This window comes from Balaenoptera ricei, chromosome 9, assembly GCF_028023285.1.
Source record: "Balaenoptera ricei isolate mBalRic1 chromosome 9, mBalRic1.hap2, whole genome shotgun sequence".
Lineage (NCBI taxonomy): Eukaryota > Metazoa > Chordata > Mammalia > Artiodactyla > Balaenopteridae > Balaenoptera > Balaenoptera ricei.
The window spans coordinates 100,202,653-100,227,880 of NC_082647.1; the positions used below are offsets into that span (position 1 = coordinate 100,202,653).

The 25,228-nt window shown below is 40.8% G+C and overlaps 1 protein-coding gene across 3 annotated transcripts in view; it reads right to left on the reverse strand.

Moving 5' to 3' along the window:
• The window catches only part of AMPH (amphiphysin), a 180,389-nt gene extending 159,980 nt beyond the window's left edge, over window positions 1-20,409 (reverse strand). For all 3 annotated transcript variants that reach the window (XM_059932887.1, XM_059932886.1, XM_059932885.1), the window contains exon 1: window positions 20,152-20,409. In XM_059932887.1, coding sequence (XP_059788870.1) covers window positions 20,152-20,220 — 69 coding nt within the window. In that variant the 5' untranslated portion in view covers window positions 20,221-20,409. The remainder of the gene's footprint in view (window positions 1-20,151) is intronic.
• Between the last annotated feature and the right edge of the window lie 4,819 nt (window positions 20,410-25,228).

Below are 25,228 nucleotides of genomic sequence, written 5' to 3' on the forward strand. Positions count from 1 at the left end.
ATAGATTTGAAATATTTTAAATATTTCTTTAAATAAGCTTTGTAAATAGTATTTTAATTTAATCCATAATAAATGGATCTCACATAAATTAGTTAATAAAACTCCTATTCTCCAACACTATTTATTCCCATATTTTACTATTATAAAACATTTCCCCATCCAAATAAAAAAGAAATTCCCTATCCAAAGCATTGTTATAAAAAATATCTTTATAGCTTTTAATTTTCTTATTGTATATTCCTGCTAATAGAATTACTGAATCGAAGATTGTAGACATTTTTAAGGACTGCACTCCCAACCAGTAACTCAGAAGAGTGACTGGGACCTCATTAAGAGGGAATGAGTTGCTTTTATTTATTTATTTTTCTTTGAGAGCCTAATAACATAAGAGATAAAATTGCAATTTAAATGCATTTCTTTTATTACCAACTAATCTGACCTTTCTCATATCTTTCGAAATCGTTTTTATTGCTTCTTTTAAGAACTATCTAAGCCAGCCATTGGTCCATTCCCCTGCTAGACTATGAATACTTTTTTAAAAAAATTAATTAATTTATTTATTTATGGCTGTGTTGGGTCTTTGTTTCTGTGCGAGAGCTTTCTCCAGTTGTGGCAAGCGGGGGCCACTCTTCATCGCGGCGCGTGGGCCTCTCACTATCGCGGCCTCTCTTGTTGCGGAGCACAGGCTCCAGACGCGCAGGCTCAGTAGTTGTGGCTCACGGGCCTAGCTGCTCCGCGGCATGTGGGATCTTCCCAGACCAGGGCTCGAACCCGTGTCCCCTGGATCGGCAGGCAGACTCTCACCCACTGTGCCACCAGGGAAGCCCTGTGAGGTCATATTCAGTGGCACATCTTTCTCCTACTTCTCCTGGTGTTCAACTTTAGGGTGAGCAGTAAAGATTTTACAGGATGTTCATCTTGTAAGAAATGAAATGAACTTGGATAACCGGTAATTCTCTATGGTTTTTCCAAACCCATCTATTGAGCCACTAAGACCCCAGGTTACTAGTACCTCCTTCCCAGATCCCATAAGCCTGTGAGCACCATGTTTATTAAAGTAGTTTGGGCTGCTAAAACTACCATGTAACCAAAAACAGGTGATTGTCACATGGGTTTGCCCCACTTTAAGAACAGCCAGTATATAAAATCCAAAAGTTGAGAAGATAACTGAGAGGTCCCAGGGGTACAAACATGATGACCCAAAAAGCAATGCATGACTCATAAAGGAATGAAACCATTTCAGGGACCAGACCACGTGGAATCTCTCCCCAACCCGGGGCCACGATTTGAGACCCGACATTTTCTCAACTCAACACTGCAGAAGAACATCATCAGAACCGATGAAAAGAACATTGCACTGCCAAGTTCTCAGTCATTTCAGAGAACGTGGGCTCTCTGGAACCAGACTTCCGAGACCAAATCCCAATGCCACCCTTAACTGGCTAAGTAACCGCAAGCAAACTGCTCAACCTTCTCCTTTCTGTGCTTCTGTCTCCTCATCTGTAAACTAGGGATAATAAGAACAGCTACTTCATAGATTTACTATGAGGGCTAAATGAGCCAATATAGGTAAATTGCTCACAATAGTGCCTAATGGATAGAAAACATCCAATTCTTCTTTTTTTCAAGGCAAATTTCACTTTTTTAAATGTTTTTAGTTTTATACAATTTTTAAAGGTTACTTCCCATTTACAGTTATTACAAAATATTGGCTCTATTTCCCAGAAAACACCCAATTCTTAATGTAAACTAGACGAGGCGCAAGAATGAAGATGCCTCAAGTGCCAACTTTCCATAATCTTTCATTTCTCTCCTTAGTATATCAAATGCTAAAGAGGCAAATGAAGCCCAGGGCAGAGTCCCCGCTGCCACAGTGGAATGAAGAGGCCCCTTTCATCCGTGACGGCCTGGCAAGCTCTGTGGCAGGAAGATACAACAGAATGCAAAGGAAAGCCTTCCCCTCCACGGACAAGAGAAAAAGAGGTAGAATAAAAATGCATCCCCATTTTCCTCTCTCCTCCCTTTGAAGTAAGGATAATGTCAACGGCAAAAGAGAGCTATGACACTGACACCCCATGGAGCACTCTAGAAAGATCCTTTGTCAGCCTGCCCTATTTGCCAACCTTGGGCACAGCTACATCTCTGGGGCTGCACTAGGCAACCAGGTCAAGGGGAGCCTGAAGTTTAGATTCCTCAATGCCTTGATACTCATGTGGTGAACACATAGTTACTTGGAAGTTTGGCCAAGAAACTCGCCAGATTGGAAGAGGGGTGTGGCTGTGGGGACCAGAGCCCAGTGTCAGTCTAGCCAAATGGCAGAAGAACATACAGGGCCAGAAGAAACCAAGGTGGGGCTCAGTCAGTTGCAGCACGCCATGCCACTGAGCCTTGCTTAAGCCCAGAGGTGCTCAGATCCTAACTTACTAAACCACATACACCTGCAGAGAAAGCCACCTGTGTGGACCAGAGACCCTGATCCCAGAAGACAGGAGGTAGAATACAGCATATCAAAGAACCCTTGCCACCCTGAGACTCTTTGCACCACAATCCTCCTGCCCCTCGCCCCATGCACACAGGCGCCAGCTGTACCCTTCCTCTGCACATGTGAGTGGTAGTGTAATGGTCACCATTCCCCCACCACCGAGTTTAAACACAATATATTGACGGGTTCTTGAGAGAGGAATGTTCCTATGATTATGTGTAAAATATATAAAGTCATTTGTTCATTAAACAAGGAGTCTTCTGCTGATACAGCACGGGACAAATACAACTCAGTTTGCAACACTAAACTTATCATTTGAAGATACAGGCTCTCTATAAACTCTCACACTTGCCGATGGGAGTGTAAATTTGATACATCACTTTGGAAGACTCTTTAGCCCTTTCTCCTAAAGCTAAATAATGCCTACCCTAAAGAATCAGAAATTCTATTCCGAGGTATTAACCCAAAAGAAATGAGTGGGTTTTGTCCACCGGAAGACATGTATAAGGAATGAACACAGCAGCTGTATTCATAACAGCCAAATACCAGAAGCAAGCCAAATGCCTATCAACTGGAGGATGGATAAATAAATTGCAGGAGATTGTACAGGGTAATACTATTCATGAATAAAAAGGAATGAACTCCTGTACACAGCAGCATGGACCACTCTCATACATGCTGTGATGAGTGAAAGAAGTAAGATTCAAAAGAGCGCACACCGTATGACTCTGTTTATACAAATTTAAAGAACAGGTGAAACTAACGTATGGGAGTAGAGTCAGAATAGCGGCTACCTGGTAGGAAGAAGTGAACAGAAGAGAGGAAATATTAACTTGGAAGAAGCCTGAAGGAGTCTACTGGGTTCCAGAAACGCTCTTCAATTCATCGGAGTGTCAGTAACACGGATTATATGTTATACGTGTACATTTGTAAAATTTTGTCAAGCTGTACACGTTAAGATTTTTTGCAAGTTAATACATGCATGTCATACCTCACTCTAAAAGCTTCCCCAAAACACACATGCACACACACACACACATAATGCACACAGATATGTGCATCTTTCCATTTCAGTTTGAGGAAGCAGAGTCTTTAGTGATGAGAGGAGGGTCAGCAATGTTACTATGTTACTCCAAACAGGTTGCTCTATACCCAAACTCTACAGGATCTCATCTAATGCACTCTGGAGATAAATGTAGATGTCTCCCTGGTCACCTCTAATAAAGACTCCCGGGCTTCCCTGGTGGCGCAGTGGTTAAGAATCTGCCTGCCAATGCAGGGGACACGGGTTCGAGCCCTGGTCTGGGAAGATCCGACATGCCGCGGAGCAACTAGGCCCGTGCGCCACAACTACTGAGCCTGCGCGTCTGAAGCCTGTGCTCCGCAATAAGAGAGGCCGCGACAGTGAAAGGTCAGCGCACCGCGATGAAGAGTGGCCCCCCGCTCGCCACAGCTGGAGAAAGCCCTTGCACAGAAACGAAGACCCAACACAGCCAAAAATAAATAAATAAATTTTTTAAAAAAAATTTAAAAAAAAATTTAAAGACTCCCTCTTCGTTTACCTGGGCCATCTCTACATACAGATCTCTAGTTACTATGGGATGGACAACTGGGAAAAGGTAGGCTACGGTGATTACATGCATGTAAGAAATTTTATTAGCCCTTAAATAACAGATTCTTTTTATAAGAATTTGTTTATATAAATTAAGAGTTTTGGATTAACATATACATACTACTATATATAAAATAGATAACCAACAAGGACCTACTGTATAGCACAGGGAGCTATACTCAATATTTTCTAATAACGTATAAGGGAAAAGAATCTGAAAATGAGTGTGTGTGTGTATATATATATATATATATATATATATATCTGAATTTTTGTGCTGTACACCTGAAGCTAGCACAACGTTGTAAATCAACTATACATCAATAAAAATAATAATAATTCTTTTAAACGTGTGATGAGGAGCCTGGAGTCATGGAGGGCACGTGTCACACATCCATGTTGAAACTATCACGATAACAGGGCTAACCTGGAGGGACACAGGTAAATCTGACTCTTCAAGGCGCAAGGACCATGACCCAAACCAGAACAGGACTGGGAGCCTGGACCAGTAGTTCCAGTATCCACCAAAGACTTTATTCTCCTTGTTGCTCTTCATGGAGTTTTGTGGATATGTTTAAGCCAAAAGACTTAAGACTTTAGACTCACTGGTGTTTAAGCTTTTTAAGGTCACATATCTTTTTGAGGATCTGATAAAAACTATGGGGAAGCAGGGGGAAAAAAAGCATAAAATGTTGCATATATTTTAAGTCTTAAGTAATACTTAATAGCACCTAACCACAGAACTGTAAAACTATTAAGAAGAGTCTGAAACCTCTTCTCAATAATCCAGTCTAACAGACTGTTGGTGTACATTTATTTACAATAAAGCTAAAGACTGATTCCTTATATTACTTTGTTTTTAGCTGGAGCTATATTTAATCAATGCGCTAACACTAGATATCTCCTACTATGATCTTGCTTTAGTCTTAAAAATGGAGAAATGAGCTAATTATTACCTAACAAATACAATCCATTTCGTAAGAAATACATATTTTGAAACATGCGGTAACTGCACAGGTAAATGTAAAATATAAATGTATTTTCACTCATAACTCATTTTTTTATCCTGATTTAAAAGACAATTGAATAAAGCAATAATTATAAATCTTGCTGATGGACATACAATACATAAAGATGTAATTTGTTTGACAACTACAGCACAAAAGAGAGAAGAGGAAATGGAATTGTGTGGGACCAAAGTTTTGTATACTATTGAAATTAAGGTAGCATTAATCTGAATTAGATTGTTACAAGTTAAGATGTTAATTGTAATTCCAGGGAAACCACCAAGAAAGTAATTCAAAAAATATAGTAAAAGAAACAACAAGGAAATTAAAATGGCATACTACAAAATATCTATTTAACACAAAAAAGGCAGTGATGAGGAATCAAGGAACAAAAATAAATAAAATATAAATGGTAGACATAAATCCTACTCTGTCACTAATTACATTAAATGTAAAGAAATTAAACACTCTAAAAGGCAAATGTTGGCAGAATGGATTAAAAAAAAAATCCAAGTATATACTGTCTACAAGAGACACAAATTAGATTCAAAGACACAAATAGGTTAAGAGCGCAAGCATGGAAAAGATATACTATGCAAACAGTAACCAAAAGAGAGCTGCAGTGGCTATACTAATAACAGACAAAATAGACTTGAGGACAAAAATTGTTACTAGACACAAAGAGGGACATTTTATAATGACAAAACGGTCAATTCATGAAGAAGATATAAGAAATATAAACCTTTATATACCTAATCAAAGTGCACCAAAATACATAAAGTAAAAATTGACAGAACTGAAGAGAAGAACAAACAATTCAAAAATAATAGTTGAACACTCCACTACCTTACTTTCAGTAATGGATAGAACAACTAAACAGAAAACCAATAAGAAAATAGAGGACCTGAACAACACTGTAAACCAAGTGGTCCTAACACACATCTATCTATACAACACTTTACTCAACAGCAGACTACAATTCTTCTCAAATGCACATGGTACATCCTCCAGAACAGATCATATGTTAGGCTATAAAACAAGACTCAATAAATTTTTTACAGTTTTATTGAGATATAATTGACATATAACGTTGTGTAAGTTTAAGGTATGCGACATAATGATTTGATATACGTATGTACAAGTGGTCCCTGACTTAGGCTGGTTTGACTTAAAATTTTTCAACTTACCATAGTGCAAAAGCGATACCCATTCAGTAGAAAGCATACTTCAAATTTTGAATTTTGAAATTCTCCTGGGCTAGCAATATCCGGTACAATACAGGTATACCTCAGAGATATTGTGGGTTCAGTTCCAGACCACCACAATAAAGCAAATAACACAATAAAGCAAATATTGCAGTAAAGCTAGTCACACGAATTTTTTGGTTTCCCTATGCATATAAAAGTTATATTTACACTATACTGTAGCCTATTAAGTGATCAACAGCATGTGTCTAAAAAAACTACGTACATACCTTAATTAAAAAATCCTTTACTGGGAATTCCCTGGAGGTCCAGTGGTTAGGACTCCACGCTTTCACTGCCAAGGGCCCGGGGTTCAATCCCTGGTCGGGGAACTAAGATCCCACAAGCCACACAGCACGGCCAAATAAAATAAAAAATAAATTAAAAAAATAAAAAATACTTTATTGCTGAAAAATGCTAACCATCATCTGAGCCATCAGCTAGGCATAATCTTTTTGCTGGTAGAGACTTTGAACTATTGCAAGAATTACCAAAATGTGACACAGAGACATGAAGAGCAAATGCTGTTGGGAAAATGGTGCCAACAGACTTGCTTGATGCAAGGTTGCCACAAACCTTCAGTCTGCAGAAAATACATTATATGGGAAGTGCAATAAAGTGAAGCACAATAAAACAAGGTATGCCTGTACTCTCTCGTGATGCTGGGCAGCGGCACTGAGTACAGCGCCCAGCCAGCCATGTGATCACGAGGGTGAACAACCAATACACTTACAAGCACTCTGTACCCAGACAACCCTCCCATTTTTCACTTTCAGTACAGTACTCATAAATTACATGAGATATTCAACACTTTATTATAAAATAGGCTTTACATTAGGTGATGTTGCCCAACTGTGGCCTAATGTAAGTGTTCTGAGCATGTTTAAAGTAGCCTAGGCTAAGCTATGATGTTTGGTAGGTTAGGTGTATTAAATGCATTCTTCAACTTCGGGTATTTTTAACTTATGATGGCTTTATCAGGACTTAACCCCATCATATGTCAAGGAAGATCTGTACTTCAAAATGATTACCACAATAAGTTTAGTTAACATCCATCATGTCACATAGTTAAAAATCTTTTTCTTGTTTTGAGGACTTTTAAGATCTACTCTCTTAGTAAGTTTCAAATGTAGAGTACAGTCTTGTTAACTATAGTCAGCATACTGTACATTACATCCCCATAACTTATTTATCTTATAACTCGAAGTTTGTACCTTTGACCACCTTCACCCAATTCCCCCACCCTCCATTCCCCAATAAATTTAAAGGATTGAAATCACATAAAGCATGTTATCCAACTACAATTGAATGAAATTAGAAATCATTAACAAGGGAAATTTTGAAAATTAATAAACCTGTGCAAACAAAACAACACACTCCTAAATACCTGATTGATAAAAAAAGAAATCAAAGGGAAATTGGAATATATCTTAGATAAATGAAAATGGAAACCCAACATACCAACTCTTATGGAATGCAGCTAATTAATGCAAGAGAAAAACCAATGAAACAAAAAATTGGTTCTTTGAAGAGATTAACAAAAGTGACAAGACTTTAGCTAGACTGACCAAGAAATAGAGAGGACTGAAATTATTAAAATCAGGAATGAAACAGGTGACATTACTACCAACCTTACAGAAATAAAAAGGAGTAGTACTACATAAAGGAACACTACGAACAAGTATATGCCAACAAATTAAATCAATAAACTAGATGAAATGGAAAATTTCTAGAAAGACTCAGCTACAAAACCTGACTCAAAAAGTCATAGAGAATCTGTGTGGACCTGAACAAGTTAAGAGATTTTATTAGCAATCAAAAAACTTCTCGCAAATAAAAAACCCAAGCCTAGATTGCTTCACTGGTGAATTCTACCAATATTAAGAGAAGAATCAACTCTTCCAAAAAATAGGAGATGGCTCACTTCCCAATTCATTATTTGAGGCGATTATTACTCAGATACAAAAAACAGACAAAAACATCACAAGAAATGAAAAGTGTAAAACAATATCCATTAAGAATAAAGACACAAGTTCTCAACAAATACCTTAAAAAAAATTAAACTTAGAATCTAATAATCCAGGTCCTATCAAATGGGGCTTCTTCCACAAGAGACCAAAACCATCCTCTGAGTTTTGACCACACTCTCTACTAGGCACATTAAGCAATCTCATTACTATTCACTCTACAGTAAAACATACAAAATCAATGTAATTATAAACATATCTCCCAAACTCGCCCATCTCCTTCTGTCACCCACCAAAAATACACAGCAGTTTTTTGAGACAAATATTTCTACTTTTTGTGACTGATGCATTAGCCAGCATTATTCTAAAATTATAATGGTTTTTACAGAACCAGATTTCACAGACTCCGATCTTCTATGCTATACAACACTCCTCATAAGGAAGACATTTGGCCCTTGATGAAACATCTCCAATTTGGCCTCCACAAAACTGATTCCTTTGAAATCTAAGTAGGCTACGTTAAGCATAAGGATATTTTTAAGCATAGTATAGATCACTGCTTTTCACCCTTTTCTCTCTACTACATTGGAGATAAATTTATAGTCACTGGGTGGAAGAAAGCCTTATTCTCCAAATTATAACCCTGGAGTGGACCTAGGAGCTCATACCCACCACAGAATCTCAACCAAACGCCCTTCTCTAAAGCAGTGTGCTTTGCAGATTCATTAAACCTTTGAATTACCAGAGGAATTTATTAAAATGCATATTCCCAAGCCTTAATAAGAGATTCTGGTAAGTTTTTAAATAGGCCCAGGAATCTGCATTCTTAACTCACCCACTCCCCAAATGTTCCTGACTACTGAGAAAACACTACCCTGGAGGTACCTGATTTCCAGATTCACTCCCTATGCTTAACAGGAGCAACCACAGGCCAATACAGGTACCCAGGAGAGCCCTCTCCTGACCATGTTTCATAATGCTAGTGGTCCCCATGGTCACACGCATTTCCTAGAGGGGTGGGAAGAAAAATCTGGGCAATCGTTTTCCTAGAGACTCAGAGAAGAACCCACTGAACAGGGAGCAGGTGGGAAGTTGATTTTTTGCTATAGAAACATGTAGGTTAAAGAGTTTGGATGTCTTGTACAAATGCCTCAGATATTGAGGAATCACAGGGCATGTGAAAGGTATCACACACACTGTTCTAGGCTGTGCTACCACGAAACGGGAGATCCTTCCAAGGCCTGGGCCATCTATGCTACTCAACTGTTAGCAACCATTACTAGGTAGAGGAAGAGACTGCCTGCTACAAAAGATTCTCTTCCAAACTTAAGATTCTTCCCAAGCTGCAAATCATCTCAGATTATTCCTAAATTCAAGACCACAGCCTGCAAAATAATCAAGTCAATGCCTACAACATAAGTAAGTCAAGTTGCTGCCAGCCTTAACCATGTGTGTTCTCTCTCTTCTCTCTCTCTCTCTCTCATTAAAAGTTGGGAATCCAAGTGCATTCAAATCTTTTAAAGACAAACCAATGTTTCCAGATGTGTGGCATTTAAGAATTTTATAAGGGCTTTCATATTTATTTTGAGTTTCTGATGGTGTATGATAAGAGACCTTACAAATCCATAAAAGCAGATTGGGCTGGAGTTTACTGCTGTTATACAAAGGGATCTTTGTATGACAGATAATTCAGAGGGCAAGTCAGCTCTGAACCAGTGTCCTGCCTCTGTATCAAGGGGGAACTCTGACCTAGAAGGACCCTTCAACACGTGAGAGTAAATATCTGATCACACAGAAGAGGGATTGCGACTACAGAAGGACCATCCCAGTTAGGGACCACTTTGCCACTTTGATAAATATGCAAATGGTGGAAGAGATCATTTATAAAGCCAACGCTAACAGTCGATTCTCGTTATCTATTGTATATTCTACAGCTCTTCTTTTTTTTTTTTTTTTTTTACAGCTCTTATTTTTATCTTATTTAGTTGAATAAGGGCAAAGAGTCTGATGTTTAGAATGCTTACTGGCTCCTAAAATCCCCACGCTCTTACCCTACTCCCCCTTGCCTGGACGGCTACAACTCATCCTTAGGATCTTAGCTTAACATCTACCTGCTTCAGATAGGTATATGCAATCCTCTCACTCTAGGTGAGTTCCCTAGTTACATTGACAAATGGTTTTTTCTCCTCACAGAATTTTTAATTATGATTTTTCATTAATAACTATTTAGTTATTAGTATATTCAAAGATTTCTCTCTCTACCACCTCCTGCTGGTCTTTGTTGAATGCTATATTACAAGTGCCTAGCAAGTGCCTTTTGGGCCTTAGATTCTTTTTTTTTTTTTTAATTTTTATTGGAGTATAGTTGATTCACAATGTTGTGTTAGTTTCAGGCGTACAGCAAAGTGAATCAATTATACATGTACATATATCCACTCTTTTTTTAGATTGTTTTCCCATATAGGTCATTACAGAGTATTGAGTAGAGTTCCCTGGGCTATAGAGTAGGTCCTTATTAGTTATCTATTTTATATATAATAATGTGTATATGTCAATCCCAATCTCCCAATTTCTCTCTCCCCCACCCCGGTAACCATAAGTTTGTTTTCTACATCTGTGACTCTATTTGTTTTGTAAATAAGTTCATTTGTACCATATCTTTAGATTCCACATGTAAGTGATGTAATATGGTATTTGTCTTTCTCTGACTTACTTCACTCAGTATGACAACCTCTAGGGTCCATTCATGTTGCTGCAAATGGCATTATTTCACTTTTTTATGGCTGAGTAATATTCCATTGAATATATGTACCACATCTTCTGTATCTATTCCTCTGTTAATGGACATTTAGGTTGGTTCCATGTCCTGGCTATTGTAAATAGTGCTGCAATGAACGTTAGGTGCATGTGTCTTTTAGATTCTTAATAAATGATTCTAAATGAATAACTGAATTTTACCAGGTTGATTTCACAATCGAATATATTAACTATTAGAATATGTAAATTTAGCATCCTTTTACTCAACAGGTGTCAGGTGCCGTAACAAAAGTGCATTTATTCATAGGTCTATGTGTATTTTATTAAATCATTATAGGCACTTTAAGATAGAAAAAATGTGTATATATGTGTGTGTACATATATATATGTACACATATATATATATTTTTTCAGGTTCTTCCCACTTATGAACTAAACTTTCAACTAAAGAACTATATGAGAATAAGATGAAAATGACCAAAATCATGGTTTTCTGATTTTCGTACATGTAAGTAGCTTCAGGGTAATCAAAATATATATATATATAAGTATATTATGCATAGCAAATATTTCAAAACTAAGATCTTTTTCATGGCTTTATCCAACATTATTTCTAATTAAGAGATTTACTCAATATATATTCAGGAAATATATCTACTTAAGCACTACACTTAAATTTAGACTTACTCTGAATCAGTAAGAATGAAGTTTCAGCTTCACTTATTAAAAGTTGGCCTGTGGATGTGTTCTCAGGAAAACGTGATTACTCTCATGTTAATTTTGCACAATGCTGTGTATGTAGTCTTATTATATACTTGCATCAGTGAATTCCTCAAACTGTGATGATGGCAGCTTCATTATGTAAATGTTAGCCATTATAGAGAATATCTGGAAAATTATATCTGCAACATAAGAAATCTTTACATCTGTTATCCCTTCATACAAGCCCACAGGCTCAGTTATTTCCTCGGGAGTTCTATTCAGACAGCCCCTAATTTAAGTGGCTAGAAAAATAAAAAATTGTGTTTGAAGAGTCAAGTGGAAATACCCAGACCTTAAAAAGTCAGAACATATTTTTTTAAATACTCTTTGCCTTCTCAACTCATCCCCTCACAAAGTGCTTCACAACATTTTTTTGAAACTTAATCACACACACACACACACACACACACACACACACACACCCTTAAATGGACCGATGGCCCAAAAGAAAGTCAGCTTACAGGAAAGGATGCTGGAGGTCCTCTAAGGTAGTATTCCCAAACTGCAGGCTGGAAATCAATTTGGTATGTCCCCTAAGCATGTTATTAAAAACAGAACAGAGTGGAGTGGCATGGAATGGAATGGATAATCAGTATTTGCTGATATTGAATTTCCTAACTTAGAAACCCTGGCATGATGGGAAATCTTGGAGCGAGAAGCTGTGTATGTGAAAGTATATTTGGAAATAATAAGCGCACTGATAAAGAGCTCACATGTTTGGAGCTCAGGCATGCTGTGACACAGTGGCCATAGTTGAGTATAATCCCAGAGAGAAAGGCTTCCTGGCCCTGCCCTCACTGTGAGAACCATCAGTGGGGCCACCATGTTCCTGACACACTGCAGTGCTCACCCTGGGGGACAAGAGTGACATCTGAATGCTGGATTCCCTTTTAGAACCCTTTTCCATAAGGCCATCGTAAAAACCACAGACTTCTTTAGAGAAGGGACCCTCCCCATAGGATTTCTGAACTTATCACAGGACGGGGACCCCAGGGAGGAGTAAGAGATTCTCATGATACACTGGATGTGATGTTGAAACCATTTAATTAGAGTATTTTTTTTAAATGGGACCTAATTTTATACCTCTAGTAAAGTGGACCATATTATTTACACAAGTATTTCAGGTATTTTAAGTTGTATCAGTCCATAGACAAGCTGACTTTTAAAGTATGATTTATGGAACACACACACATACACAATATGCTATGTTGTAAAGGATAATGATAACTCTTACTAATATTAAAATCTCAGTCCCTACAGTTCTAATTCCCTGTTCCTGGAGAAAGAAGGATGCATGGTTATGTGCGTGTTTATGTGTAAAAAAAAGATGAAGAAAGAAACCTTACTGTCAAGAATGTCCTCAGAATTATTTTTAGTTTTGTCAGTTCCTAATACAGCCAGAGAAAATTATCTTAGTAGATGAGAAGGTAGAAGCTTGTACAACGTAGAAGCGGACAACAACAAAGTCTTCTGATGATCTTAAAAGGGGAAACCCTGGATGTGTCTCAGAGACTCAGTCTCCAAAGTGTCCTCAAACGTAAACATGGTCATACAAGCTACTCTTCCACAGACAAGGCCCTGGGATCCATGGAAAGTGTCTCCTGGTCAGAGCAGGGTATTCCTTCTCCCATTCAATCTGCATAAATAAACAAACACAGGCACGTACACATCAGCACATGCACACACAAACACCATCCACATGTCTCCCTTTGAGAACAAACCAAGATGTGGGCACCAGCAAGGCAGCAATTTTTTAAAAAAAAACCCACAAATGTCACACAATTAGGCATGGAAGGAGACTACACTCTTTTTCTTGCCATATCACACAATCAGCGTGGGGTTGAACCACAGGATTTTACCAATATTTGACTGTTTGACTTACAAAAATAACAATTTAGTACAGTTCAACCTAGTATTGATGGAGTTCCCACCATCCTCAGAACTCATAAGGTTAATTTTATTTGATATACTACCTCCACAAAATGACAATTCAAATGACAGTGATACATAGTGACACCTTTATGATAATTTCACAGAAGTCAGAGAAAGAATAATGTGGAAGGATGCTTTCAGACAATGTGTTTGCAGGGTTGGGAAGGAAACTAGCAAGAACATACAAAGTCAAATCATCACCGAGTACATACAATTCACAAGACATTTGGTCCTTGTCCTCAAGCAATTTACTTGGGAAGTTATAATGCAAGAAAAAAATCGCACCTATTATTTTACAATAATTACTCAGGGCAGATAAACTGGCACAAAGAATATCAAACAGTGCATGTCTTTGGAGTTTAAATAGCATAACTCTCTTATTAAAACAAAAAACAAAAATCTAATGCTGAAAAAGGCTAGTATTATACCAAAGGCTTCCCTGCTCACTAGAGTCACATTAAAAAAAATGTTTAAATCTTAAAAAATGTTTAAAGTGCTCCACCAATTTAAATATTGCATAGAGGTCAAGGAGGCTTAAGACCAAATAAATGTCACTGGATTTCACAAATGAATAAAGATGGACAAAAAAATCCCAAAGGGATTAAATATTTAAGTAAAAAAGGCCTCTGGATAAACAGGCAGACTGACTGTATGTGTTTATATCTGTCTCCTCCCCAAACCCAACAAAAAACAGCAAAGGAATAAAAAGGTATGAACATACATGGATAAAAAGAGGAGAGGCACTACTAGTGGATGAGTTCAATACATTTTACAGAAGCAGAAAAGTAGATAAAAGAATGGAAACAACTCAGCAGAATAGAGAAAGCTACTTTTTAAAAGTGCCTGTACAGGCAACCAATGAAAAAGCAGCCAATTCTCACTGCACAGTCACACACACAAACACACTCCGGCTTAAAACCTGGTTCTACCAAGTACTACAGAAAGTGAGGCTAAAGCACAACAATGACAATGGGGGACAGCCATTACATGTGCCTTCAAGTCCCTTCCTCAACCCCAACATTGGCAAGGAAAGACCCAGGATGACAGCTATGTAGCAGGCCTAGAAAAAAAAATCAGCCCAGATTACAGCAAAAGGGCAGAGGCTCCAAACAGAGGGGAGTTGTGAGTGGTGTCGCTCACTGGAGGATATAATTGCATTACCTGATATATTGAACCTTTGATAATGATATTGACAGGCATTTGACAGAGCTGATGAAGCAAGAACAAACGATTCTAAATAGTTCATAAAAAAATAAGCAAACAGAAATAAAGCCTATTACTAACTCTAGGGAAACAAAAAGCTGTATGGAAAACCTGATCTTCAGATAAGACTTCATTAAAATTTTAAACACACACAAAGGGCACCATTAAGAAAGTAAAAAGGCAAGCCACCTTCTAGGAGAAAATATTTGCAAATTGTCTATCTGACAAAGGATTCATATCCTGAATATGTAAAGAACTACATACCAAGAAGAAAACAACAAGCAACCCAAATAAAACACATAGGCAAAAAACTTTAACAGACACTTTGCAAAAGAAGATACCAAAATAACCAACAAGCATTATACAAGAAAAGATGTTCATCAGGGAAATGATGGTAAAGGAATTAAAAAGGTATGAACATAAACAAGACAAAGAACAGAAGAGACATGAGGGAAGACAGATATTTGGTTTATAATAGAAATGTTCTGTAACTTGATCTGGGTGGTAGCTATATGGAAATCCATATTATGTATATGTATATTAATATCCACCGAGCTGAATATTAAGATTTGTACACTTTAGTCAACAAACATTATACTTTATCTGATGTTATCAAGTAAGCTTTTTTAAAAATTTTTATTTTATATTGGAGTATTGTTGATTAACAATGTTGTGTTAGTTTCAGGTGTACAGCAAAGTTATTCCGTTATACATATTCACGTATCTATTCTTTTTCTATACTTTAATTTTTAAAAATATAATCCTCAGCAATCAACAATTTTTGCTCTATTATTAGGGGATATGGAAGTAGAAGGATGAATGTAAGAGAGTTAAATCTTTACCGGTCTTCACCAAATAAGAAAGGATAGATCCTTTCCTATCTTAAGCTTATTTGTGATTAGTAATAGCTGCCTCTGGGGAAACAAGACTGGCAGTTGAGGAAAGGAGAGACAGGGGACTGCTATTTTTCATAATAAGCCTTTTACTAATATTTGATTTTTTTAAACTGTGCATATATTAACTTGATGGGAAATTTTTAAGTGAATGTTAAGTTATAAGCTCTTAGCTATGTGATTATTTACACAACCACGGGGCAGAGAAGGCCTTTGAAGTGCGTCGCACTGGACACCTTTCATTTTGCCAGCGCAGTGCCCATTCCATTTTCTGTGCTCTGATTCTCCCTCCTCCACCAGCAGTACAGATGGTCTAGGGGAAATTTCTCCACCCCAGCTTCCGTAGTAGCCTGTGACTCAGGCCCAATCCAACCCATGGCCCTGGCCCTCGGCCAGAGATATTTTCTTTTCCAGGGATAGGCACAAGCCCAAATTTGGGCCGATGATGGCTATACTGAGGAGTTCTCTGTAAATGTGGCCTAGCCTAGAGGGGCTGGCAGCCATCTTGCCACCAAAAGAGAAGAACGTGCCCAAGAATGGGGCTGACAGGATGGACAGCAGAGATGAGAGATGGGGAAAAGACACCTGAGCCCTGATGCCTGTGGTTGAGCCCCGGTTCCGTGCAGGTCTGAAGTCTGTCTTCCCCTGCCGTTTTCATAATTATAAGAGGCAGTACCACGTAAGGAGAAAGTACTGGACTGCATGGCTTCAAACTTCAGCTTTACTGCATACTGTGTGACCTTGGGCCTGTCACTTGACCTCTTCCTAATCTATAAAATAGGAATAGTAGTGGTACCAACCTCATAGAATCAAATGAGTTAACATGTAACACACACACCTATGCGCATATACAAACATATATTTATTAAAATCTCATTTAAATTTATGTGTGCAAGAACCGTATTTTTACTTTCAATTAAATCTTCTTTCCTTAAGCCAGTTTGAATTGAGTTTTCTGATACTTACAAGTGGCAGGATCCTATTCAATAGCCAAAAGAGAAACCATGCAAAATCAACGGATAGATTTAAGCAAATATATAAAACATACACATAATATAAACATAAATGTGCTCTATAACAGAAAAAAAATCCTCAAAAAATTAAAAAGTAAATAGAAAAGGAAGAAATAATGTTTGGATTGATAAAGTTTCTGCCCTTACAAATAACAAGACAGAGATGCTACACAAAATAGGCACAAATATCAACACACAATTCACAAATGAAACAAAACAAGAATGCAAGAAACTAATGTTCGGGTTTTAAAAATCAAACATGAAATAAACAGGAACTAACTTTTTCTGATGTGAAATCTAAAGAGTGCTTTAAATTTTATTATCTGGTGTTGGCAAACGTCCCATGGACCGCTAGTGAGAATGTAAACTGACACAACCTTTCTGAAAGGCAAACTAGCTATAATAAAAAGCAGCACACCTTTGACACCATAATTCTTCTTCTAGGAATTCATCTAAGGAGATACTTAAGAGTATGTGGGAACATTTTCCCTGTAAGTTTTCTCACTGATTGTATTTATATTCGAAAACACTGGAAACTGAGTGTCCAAAAACAAGGGGTCCGTTAAAACTCATACATTCCAATACTGTTCAGTCACTTATAATAGTGATGGAAAATATGTACATCTATTGAAGAACGTTCATGATTATTAAACGAAATAAACAAGTTACAAAACCATATAGGATGCGCCTGTTTTAGTTGTATAAATATATACACACACGTAAGGAAACAAATGTACTGGGATACATATCAAATGACTGTGAAATCTCTGAGTGGTAGAATTTATGTGTCCTAATTTGTTGGTGCGTTTTTTTTTCCCCTTATATATGTATTTCATTCTTTCTCCAATGAACCTTTACAGACTTTCAATAAGAAAAAATGTACCTTAAATTCATAGAAAGCCATAAATTACCTCTTAGTGTAGTTTCAGTCATGCATTTGGAGCCAAAATGCATGCAAGCTGTTAGGTGGAGTACAGGTGATAGAAAAGTCGAGGGAGTGGACAAGCTTTTGAGAAAATGTGGTGGTAGAAACAAGGAGCAAAGGGTCTCAAAAACATACGTAGCATATCATTATTGCAATGGAGCACCTGGATAAGAGGAGAAGACCGAAGATGCAAAAAGAAGGAATCACTGGGGGAGATGTCTTATGAAGCCCAAACAGCAACACAATGCTTTCCATTGTCCCGCAGCTTCTGTTTGGGCTCGATTGGGCTGCCTTATCTGGATTCCCACATGCCCTTCTCCCATGCGCTGCATGGGCTCAGAACTTACCCAGGGGCAGAACCCATACTCTCAGCCTCTTGGTGCCTTAACCCCCTAAGCTAAGTACAACAGGCAGTTTTCATCCGCAGCTTTCCCCAGGGAAGAAAGTAGGACACTTGAAGTCCTGGCTCAAGGCTCCCCTAGGCCACCTTGATTAACCACCAACCACAACTGCAATCATAATACACACCATTATGAAAAAGTGAGTTTTCAACAATTCATAAGGGTTTGAATGCTAAGTCAGATTACATTTTCTTTTCAGTTATTTCTGGCATATTAACAGCTGGTGACCTAGATTAAGAAATAATTTAATATGTCAAAAGGCAAACTGTATCAATAAATTCCCTCACAGATGGGAAGTGGATTCAATGAAAAGCTTCAGACCTAAAATTCAAGTACTTACTTGGAAGGAGGGAGAGGGTGGGGAGGAATATCTACCAGTGCGTGAAATGAAGTATGGGAAAATGATGACAAAACCTGGCCAGGATCCCAGCAGATCATGGCTACTTTCTGCACAAGTAGCCAGGGACTGGAAAGGGGCAGGAAGCCTTGTTAATTCAGCTGCTAAAGGAGCTGCAGGAGGAGCTTCAGGATGAGCTTGGGTAGATATTAAAAGAAATACAATCCTCTTACTGCGTTGAGAGCATGCATGTGTGAAGGGAGGGCCTAGAGGCAGGCACCCAGCCTCTGGGCATGCGGACAGGCAAAGGAATCAGTGCCCCCTTCAGCTGAGTTCATGGGGGTCAATGGGAACTTGCGGGGGTGGGGGGACCTGAGCCTAAGTCTGAAAAGGGAAATTCACCATCATAGTGGGCAACGCGGCAAATCTGACTTCCAGTAAAACAGGAAACCGCTAAACATCCAGAATCCCAGGGATGGAAAATAGTTCCACGTGAAAGAGAACACAGTTCAAGTGACACAGACCGCGGGGCTCATTAGCCGGTGTCCATTTTCAAGTACAATGCTTCATCTACAATATGAATGTCCTTTGCCCGGGACACAAATGAAGACCTCAGGGCTGGCCAGGTCTTGATGACAAGCAGTGGGCAGGGAAGCCAGGAAAGCCCAGTGCCTGCTACTGTACCTCTCCAACTGCTCGGGGCTGGGCTTGATTTGGACATGACGTTCATCTGTGCCCACCTCTCGGGGAGAAAAATAAATTACTGTGACCAGTCTTGAGGGGCTTGTGAAACACCAGGGAACCCAACCCGTGCAACATGGATTTTCTTTTTTTTTTTTAATGCAATAAAACGCCCTCCTCTGTGCAAAAATATGCAGAGAACTGTTACGTTCAGGTCATATTTATTTTTGACCTTCCAGAGAAGGACACTGGCGTCAAAAGGGATACACATACAGAGAGACCCCTCAAAAAAAAAAAAAAAAAAAAGGAAAAAAACACGAAATAAGTGTGCATCTAGATCTCGGTTTTGAACTTCAGGATTCACTCCACAGTACTGTATTAAAGCCCTTGGCTCTTCGCGATCAGCCTTCTTAATCCAAACAGATTTCTTCGGAGATAGCTTCTGTGCTAAATCGCTCGTTCCTGCTGCACTCAAGTAGCCAGGAAATCCCGCCGGAGGAAGGACAGCGCCGCAATCTCCCGCCGGGACCTGCGGGCCGCGTCCCCAACAGCCGCCTGCGGGCGCGCGGCCAGCGGGCGCCGGGAGGAAGACGCGCTCAGCTCCGGGAGCCGCGGGCGACCCGCCACACCTGCCACAGCTCGTGCCGGGCGCCCGCCCAGGAGGGCGGGGAGCGCGGCCAGCCGCGCGGGGAGCGGCGAGGCAGCCGGGAGACCCGGGCTGACCCCGCGCCTCCCGGGACAGGGGCTGCGCGCCCCCGGCGCTCCCGCCTTCCCGCCGGCTCCCCGCAGCGCCGGGTGCCGCCTTGCTGCAGTGGCTGCGGCGGAAGACAGGGTGTCCCCGCGACCCCGGCCCGGCCTCCTGCGCTCCCCCCCACCCCACCCCCGCCCCGGCCGGCTCGGCCCTGCCCGCCGCGTCCCCGCCACCCGCTTCTGACCTTTTCCTGCGCGCGGTTGAGTCGCTTCTGGACGTTCTTGGCGAAGATGCCCGTCTTGATGTCGGCCATGGCTGCGGGTCCGCGGAGGCTGCGAGGAGCGGAGCTGGCGGCGAGGAGGAGCGGGAGGAGGAGGAGGAGCGGGAGAGGAGGAGCGGGAGAGGCGGCGAGGAGCCGCCGAGCGCCAGAAGGGGTGAGGGAGGGGCGCGGCGGCGGGGACCCGCTTAAAGCGACAGAGCGGAGGCGGGACGCGCCGGGCCGGGCGGTGACACGGGTGGCGAGCTGAAGAGAGAGAAGAAGCCAAAAGTCGAAATGCCCAGGGAGCGCCCCCAGTGATGGAAGAGGAGATCTGGTGGAGAAAGGGAAGGGAGCCGAGCAGCAGCCGCAGGGCCCGCAGCAGCTCCGGGGTTCTCTGAAGGCGGAGTTTGTGGTGGGGGAGGGTGAGAGGGGCCCCAATTCTCGCCAGCAAAAAAAAAAAAAAAAACAGGCGGGTGTGGGCGGGGGAGTTGGAGAAGAGGGAAGGAGAACCCCGGGAAGGTGGAAGTGGAGCAGCTCCGAAATGGAGGGGGTTGGGCTGCGCTCCCTGGAGGACCCGCTGGACGACCCCAGGCAGGGAATACACCCCTCGATTATCTGTGTGTTCAAGAACACACTCTCGGGAGGCTCGCAGCCCAACGAGGGAAGCCGACTGGGAAACCGAGTCAAGGCAGAGGTTGGAGCTGCAGCGGAGACACAGGTAGAAAGGAGGGAGGCACCAATGGTGACACTTGCGTAAACTTCCAGACAAGACTGGGGGCGAGGGCGGGAGGTTCCTTGCTGAGAAGGGCCCGCTCTTTTAAGGCAGGGGCTGTGCTTTGGTGACCTCTGTAATCCCTGCCCTGATCGTAGGCACTCACTTTCCAAGAACCATTGCATGGAAGAGGCAGGTCCTTTATTGCCTCACACCAGCAGTGTAAGACCCAGGCCTCCTAACCTGTTGCATCTTACCCACCTTCTGGTAACCTTAACAGGGATTCACCAGCCTCAGTACACTTTGCAGAAATAAGAATAATAGAGATAAACTTGTCCTCTACCTACCCAGAGCTCTTGAAGCCTCTGACCTAAGGTCCAACTATTCATATTGGGTTCTCTCTGAGAATGTGAGGAGGGTAAGGCAGGTGGCCCAGCAAACAGGTCAGAAGTGAGTCAGGCACCTGGGATTCCTGTGAGTCCCGGAGAGCATCTCAGGCCAACTCTCGAGTAGGCTGTCACGTGGGCAGCTCCCATGCTCTGCCGCTTCGTATCCACTCCTAGTATAGTCCCCTCACCCTGATTCTAAAAGGCTTGTGACTGCCTTTTACCAATAAGATATGGCGGAAGTACACTGTGCCAATTCCAGACCAACGCCTTGAGAAGCCAGGCAGGGTTCGCACTCCGAGGATCAAAACCTGTTCCTCCTGAGCCGCCGTGTAGAGTTTCAGCTACCCTGGTGTAAAAAGCCCCTTGGAGAGGCCACATGGTAAAGGGAGAAGCCCTGAGGTTACTTGGCCAGGGAGAGCAAAACCCAGATGTCCCTGCATCCCAGCTGAGACCATCCTCCAGAAAACACATTGGCCGAATACAGCCACACAAAAAATCATCAGCAAGACCAGCGGAAGAACTGCCCAGCCAATCCTAGCCAAGAATGTGGAATGGTGAGCAAAAAAAAAATGACAGTGGTTTTGTTAGGCGATGCACAGTGAGGCCAAACAAACCCAAACATCAGTTTGGAGCAGAGAAAGGTTTATTGCAGGGCCATGCAAGGAGACAGGTAGCTTATGCCTCCCCAAATCCCAGACTCCTGGAAGGAGTTTCAGCAAAGCATTTTAAAGGCAAGGTGAGGGAGGGGCATGGCTGGTTGGTGCAGACCTCTTGGTGTCAGAATCCTTTGTTCTTGCAGCTGTCCAGGTAGGTCAGGTCAGGATGACCCTGTAAACCTCCAACAAGACAAATGTTATTCTCTGTTCTGCAACATTTTATCTCTATATGAATGGGAAAGTGTTATACCCTTAAAGGTCAGAGCCTTGAGAATGGTCTATCCTGTACATTTCAGCCTATAGGCAACATTTTTAACTCTAAGCAAAAGCAATAGAATACAAAGGTTTAAAGAAACAGATCCAATATGGAGTCAGATTTGTTCTTCCCTATCACAGTTGTTTAAGCCACTTTTCTGATGGTTTGTTACTGAAATACCCAGTCTATTCACTTGGCTCTTACTTCCTTAGGATGGCTATTCATCCCACTTTGCCTGGGAATGAAGGCGTTTCCAGGACACAGGACTTTCAGTGCTAAAACCAGGAAAGTCCTGGGGAAACTGCAAGAGTTGGTCACCTTCTTTCCAACATCTCAACTGAACAGGAGTTTACTTAAGAGCAAAGTAAGAAAAACTTGTTTCTTCTCTTGGTCAGCATTCAGTAAAACAGACTACTCAGAAGCCACGAATTTTGAGTCGGGGACTTCTGAACCTTAGCTCTGCCTTGGGATCTTGGCCATGAGGATACAAGCCTCAGAATGTTGGAATATACCAGAATGTTCTGGAGCATATCAGTCCATGGTTACTCTTATACTCTGAGCCCCAGAGCCCCCTCTGCTCCCTTGCTGGGCCTGGCTACAGCTCTCATTACATCACCACTGCCCTCTCTCTGTCAAGCAAGGGACAGGGTTCCAAGCAGTTGGGTTTACTTTTTCTCTGCTTACTTAGAGCCCGAGCCATCAGATCCCACTGTCCCAGCCTTTGTCTCTCCTGGCAATTACTCCCCTACCAGTTTTTGGAACACAGTGAATATCTTTTAAAATAAAATTGCAAATAGTTAGCTTTTCTTATCATTCGGATGCCCAAATCTAGATCTGTAGCGTGGGTGGAAAGGGAAGCTTGTCATTTCTTGATAATTCCATTTGGAATACATGCTGAGCATATTAAAAAATTGTCATGTGCAAACTGTTATCAAATCAACCAGTATCCATTTTCGGGTTGCCATGTGGCTCATTCTAGCCACTCTGGAATATTGATGAAGCACTTTAGCTGATACTTAGTAGGTGCCATGTAAATGTATATATATATATATATATATTTTTTTGTGTGTGTGTGTGTGGCTGCGTTGGGTCTTCGTTGCTGCACGCGGGATTTCTCTAGTTGCGGTGAACGGGGGCTACTCTTCATTGTGGTGCGCGGGCTTCTCATTGCAGTGGCTTCTCTTGTTGCGGAGCACGGGCTCTAGGCACGCGGGCTTCAGTAGTTGTGGCTCACGGGGTCTAGAGCGCAGGCTCAGTAGTTGTGGTGCATGGGCTTAGCTGTTCTGTGGCATGTGGGATCTTCCCGGACCAGGGCTCGAACCCGTGTCCCCTGCATTGACAGGCGGATTCTTAACAACTGTGCCAAATGCAGGCATGCATGAGACTAGCTCATGAGGATGCATTCTTAGCTATTTCTTCTCATAATTCTGCAGTAATGCTACTGGAACACGGGTGGGGGGAAGGGGAGCCCAACTACTACAATGATTTTTTTACTTAGGAGAATTTTTTTTAATTGAAGCATAGTTGATCTACAGTGTTGCGTTAGTTTCAAGTGAACAGCAAAGTGATTCAGTTATACATATATATATATATTCTTTTTCAGATTCTTTTCCATTATAGGTTATTGCAAGATATTGAGTATAGTTCCCTATGCTATACAGTAGATCCTTGTTGTTTACCTATTTATATATGGTAGTTTGTATCTGTTAATCCCAAACTCCTAATTTATCCCTCCCTCCTGCTTTCCCCTTTGGTAACCATAAGTTTGTTTTCTATGTCTGTGAGTCTGTTTCTGTCTTGTAAATAAGTTCATTTATATCATTTTTTTAGATTTCACATATAAGTGGCATCACATGATATTTGTCTTTGTCTGACTTACTTCACTTAGTATGATTTTGTTTTGAATTTTTGAATGTTACTTCATTTATATTTTTGTACAGCAGGTTCTTACTAGTCATCAGTTTTATACACATCAGTGTATACATGTCAATCCCAATCACCCAATTCATCCCACCACCATCCCCACCCCCCACGGCTTTCCCCGCTTGGTGCCCATACGTTTGTTCTCTACATCTGTGTCTCAACTTCTGCCCTGCAAACCGGTTCATCTGTACCATTTTTCTAGGTTCCACATACCTGCGTTAATATACGATATTTGTTTTTCTCTTTCTGACTTACTTCACTCTGTATGGCAGTCTCTAGATCCATCCACATCTCAACAAATGACTCAATTTCGTTCCTTTTCATGGCTGAGTAATATTCCATTGTATATATATACCACAACTTCTTTATCAATTCATCTGTCGATGGGCATTTAGGTTGCTTCCATGACCTGGCTATTGTAAATAGTGCTGCAATGAACATTGGGGTGCCTGCGTCTTTTTGAAATATGGTTTTCTCTGGGTATATGCCCAGTAGTGTGGGATTGCTGGATCATATGGTAATTCTATTTTTAGTTTTTTAAGGGACCTCCATACTGTTGTCCATAGTGGCTGTATCAATTTACATTCCCACCAACAGTGCAAGAGGGTTCCCTTTTCTCCACACCCTCTCCAGCATTTGTTGTTTGTACATTTTCTGATGATGCCCATTCTAACTGGTGTGAGGTGATACCTCATTGTAGTTTTGATTTGCATTTCTCTAATAATTAGTGATGTTGAGCAGCTTTTCATGTGCTTGTTGGCCATCTGTATGTCTTCTTTGGAGAAATGTCTATTTAGGTCTTCTGCCCATTTTTGGATTGGGTTGTTTGTGTTTTTAATATTGAGCTGCGTGAGCTGTTTATATATTTTGGAGATTAATCCTTTGTCCGTTGATTCATTTGCAAATATTTTCTCCCATTCTGAGGGGGTCTTTTCATCTTGTTTATGGTTTCCTTTGCTGTGCAAAAGCTTTTAAGTTTCATTAGGTCCCCTTTGTTTATTTTTGTTTTTATTTCCATTACTCTAGGAGGTGGATCAAAAAAGATCTTGCTGTGATTTATGTCAGAGTCTTCTTCCTATGTTTTCCTCTAAGAGTTTTATAGTGTCCGGTCTTGCATTTAGGTCTC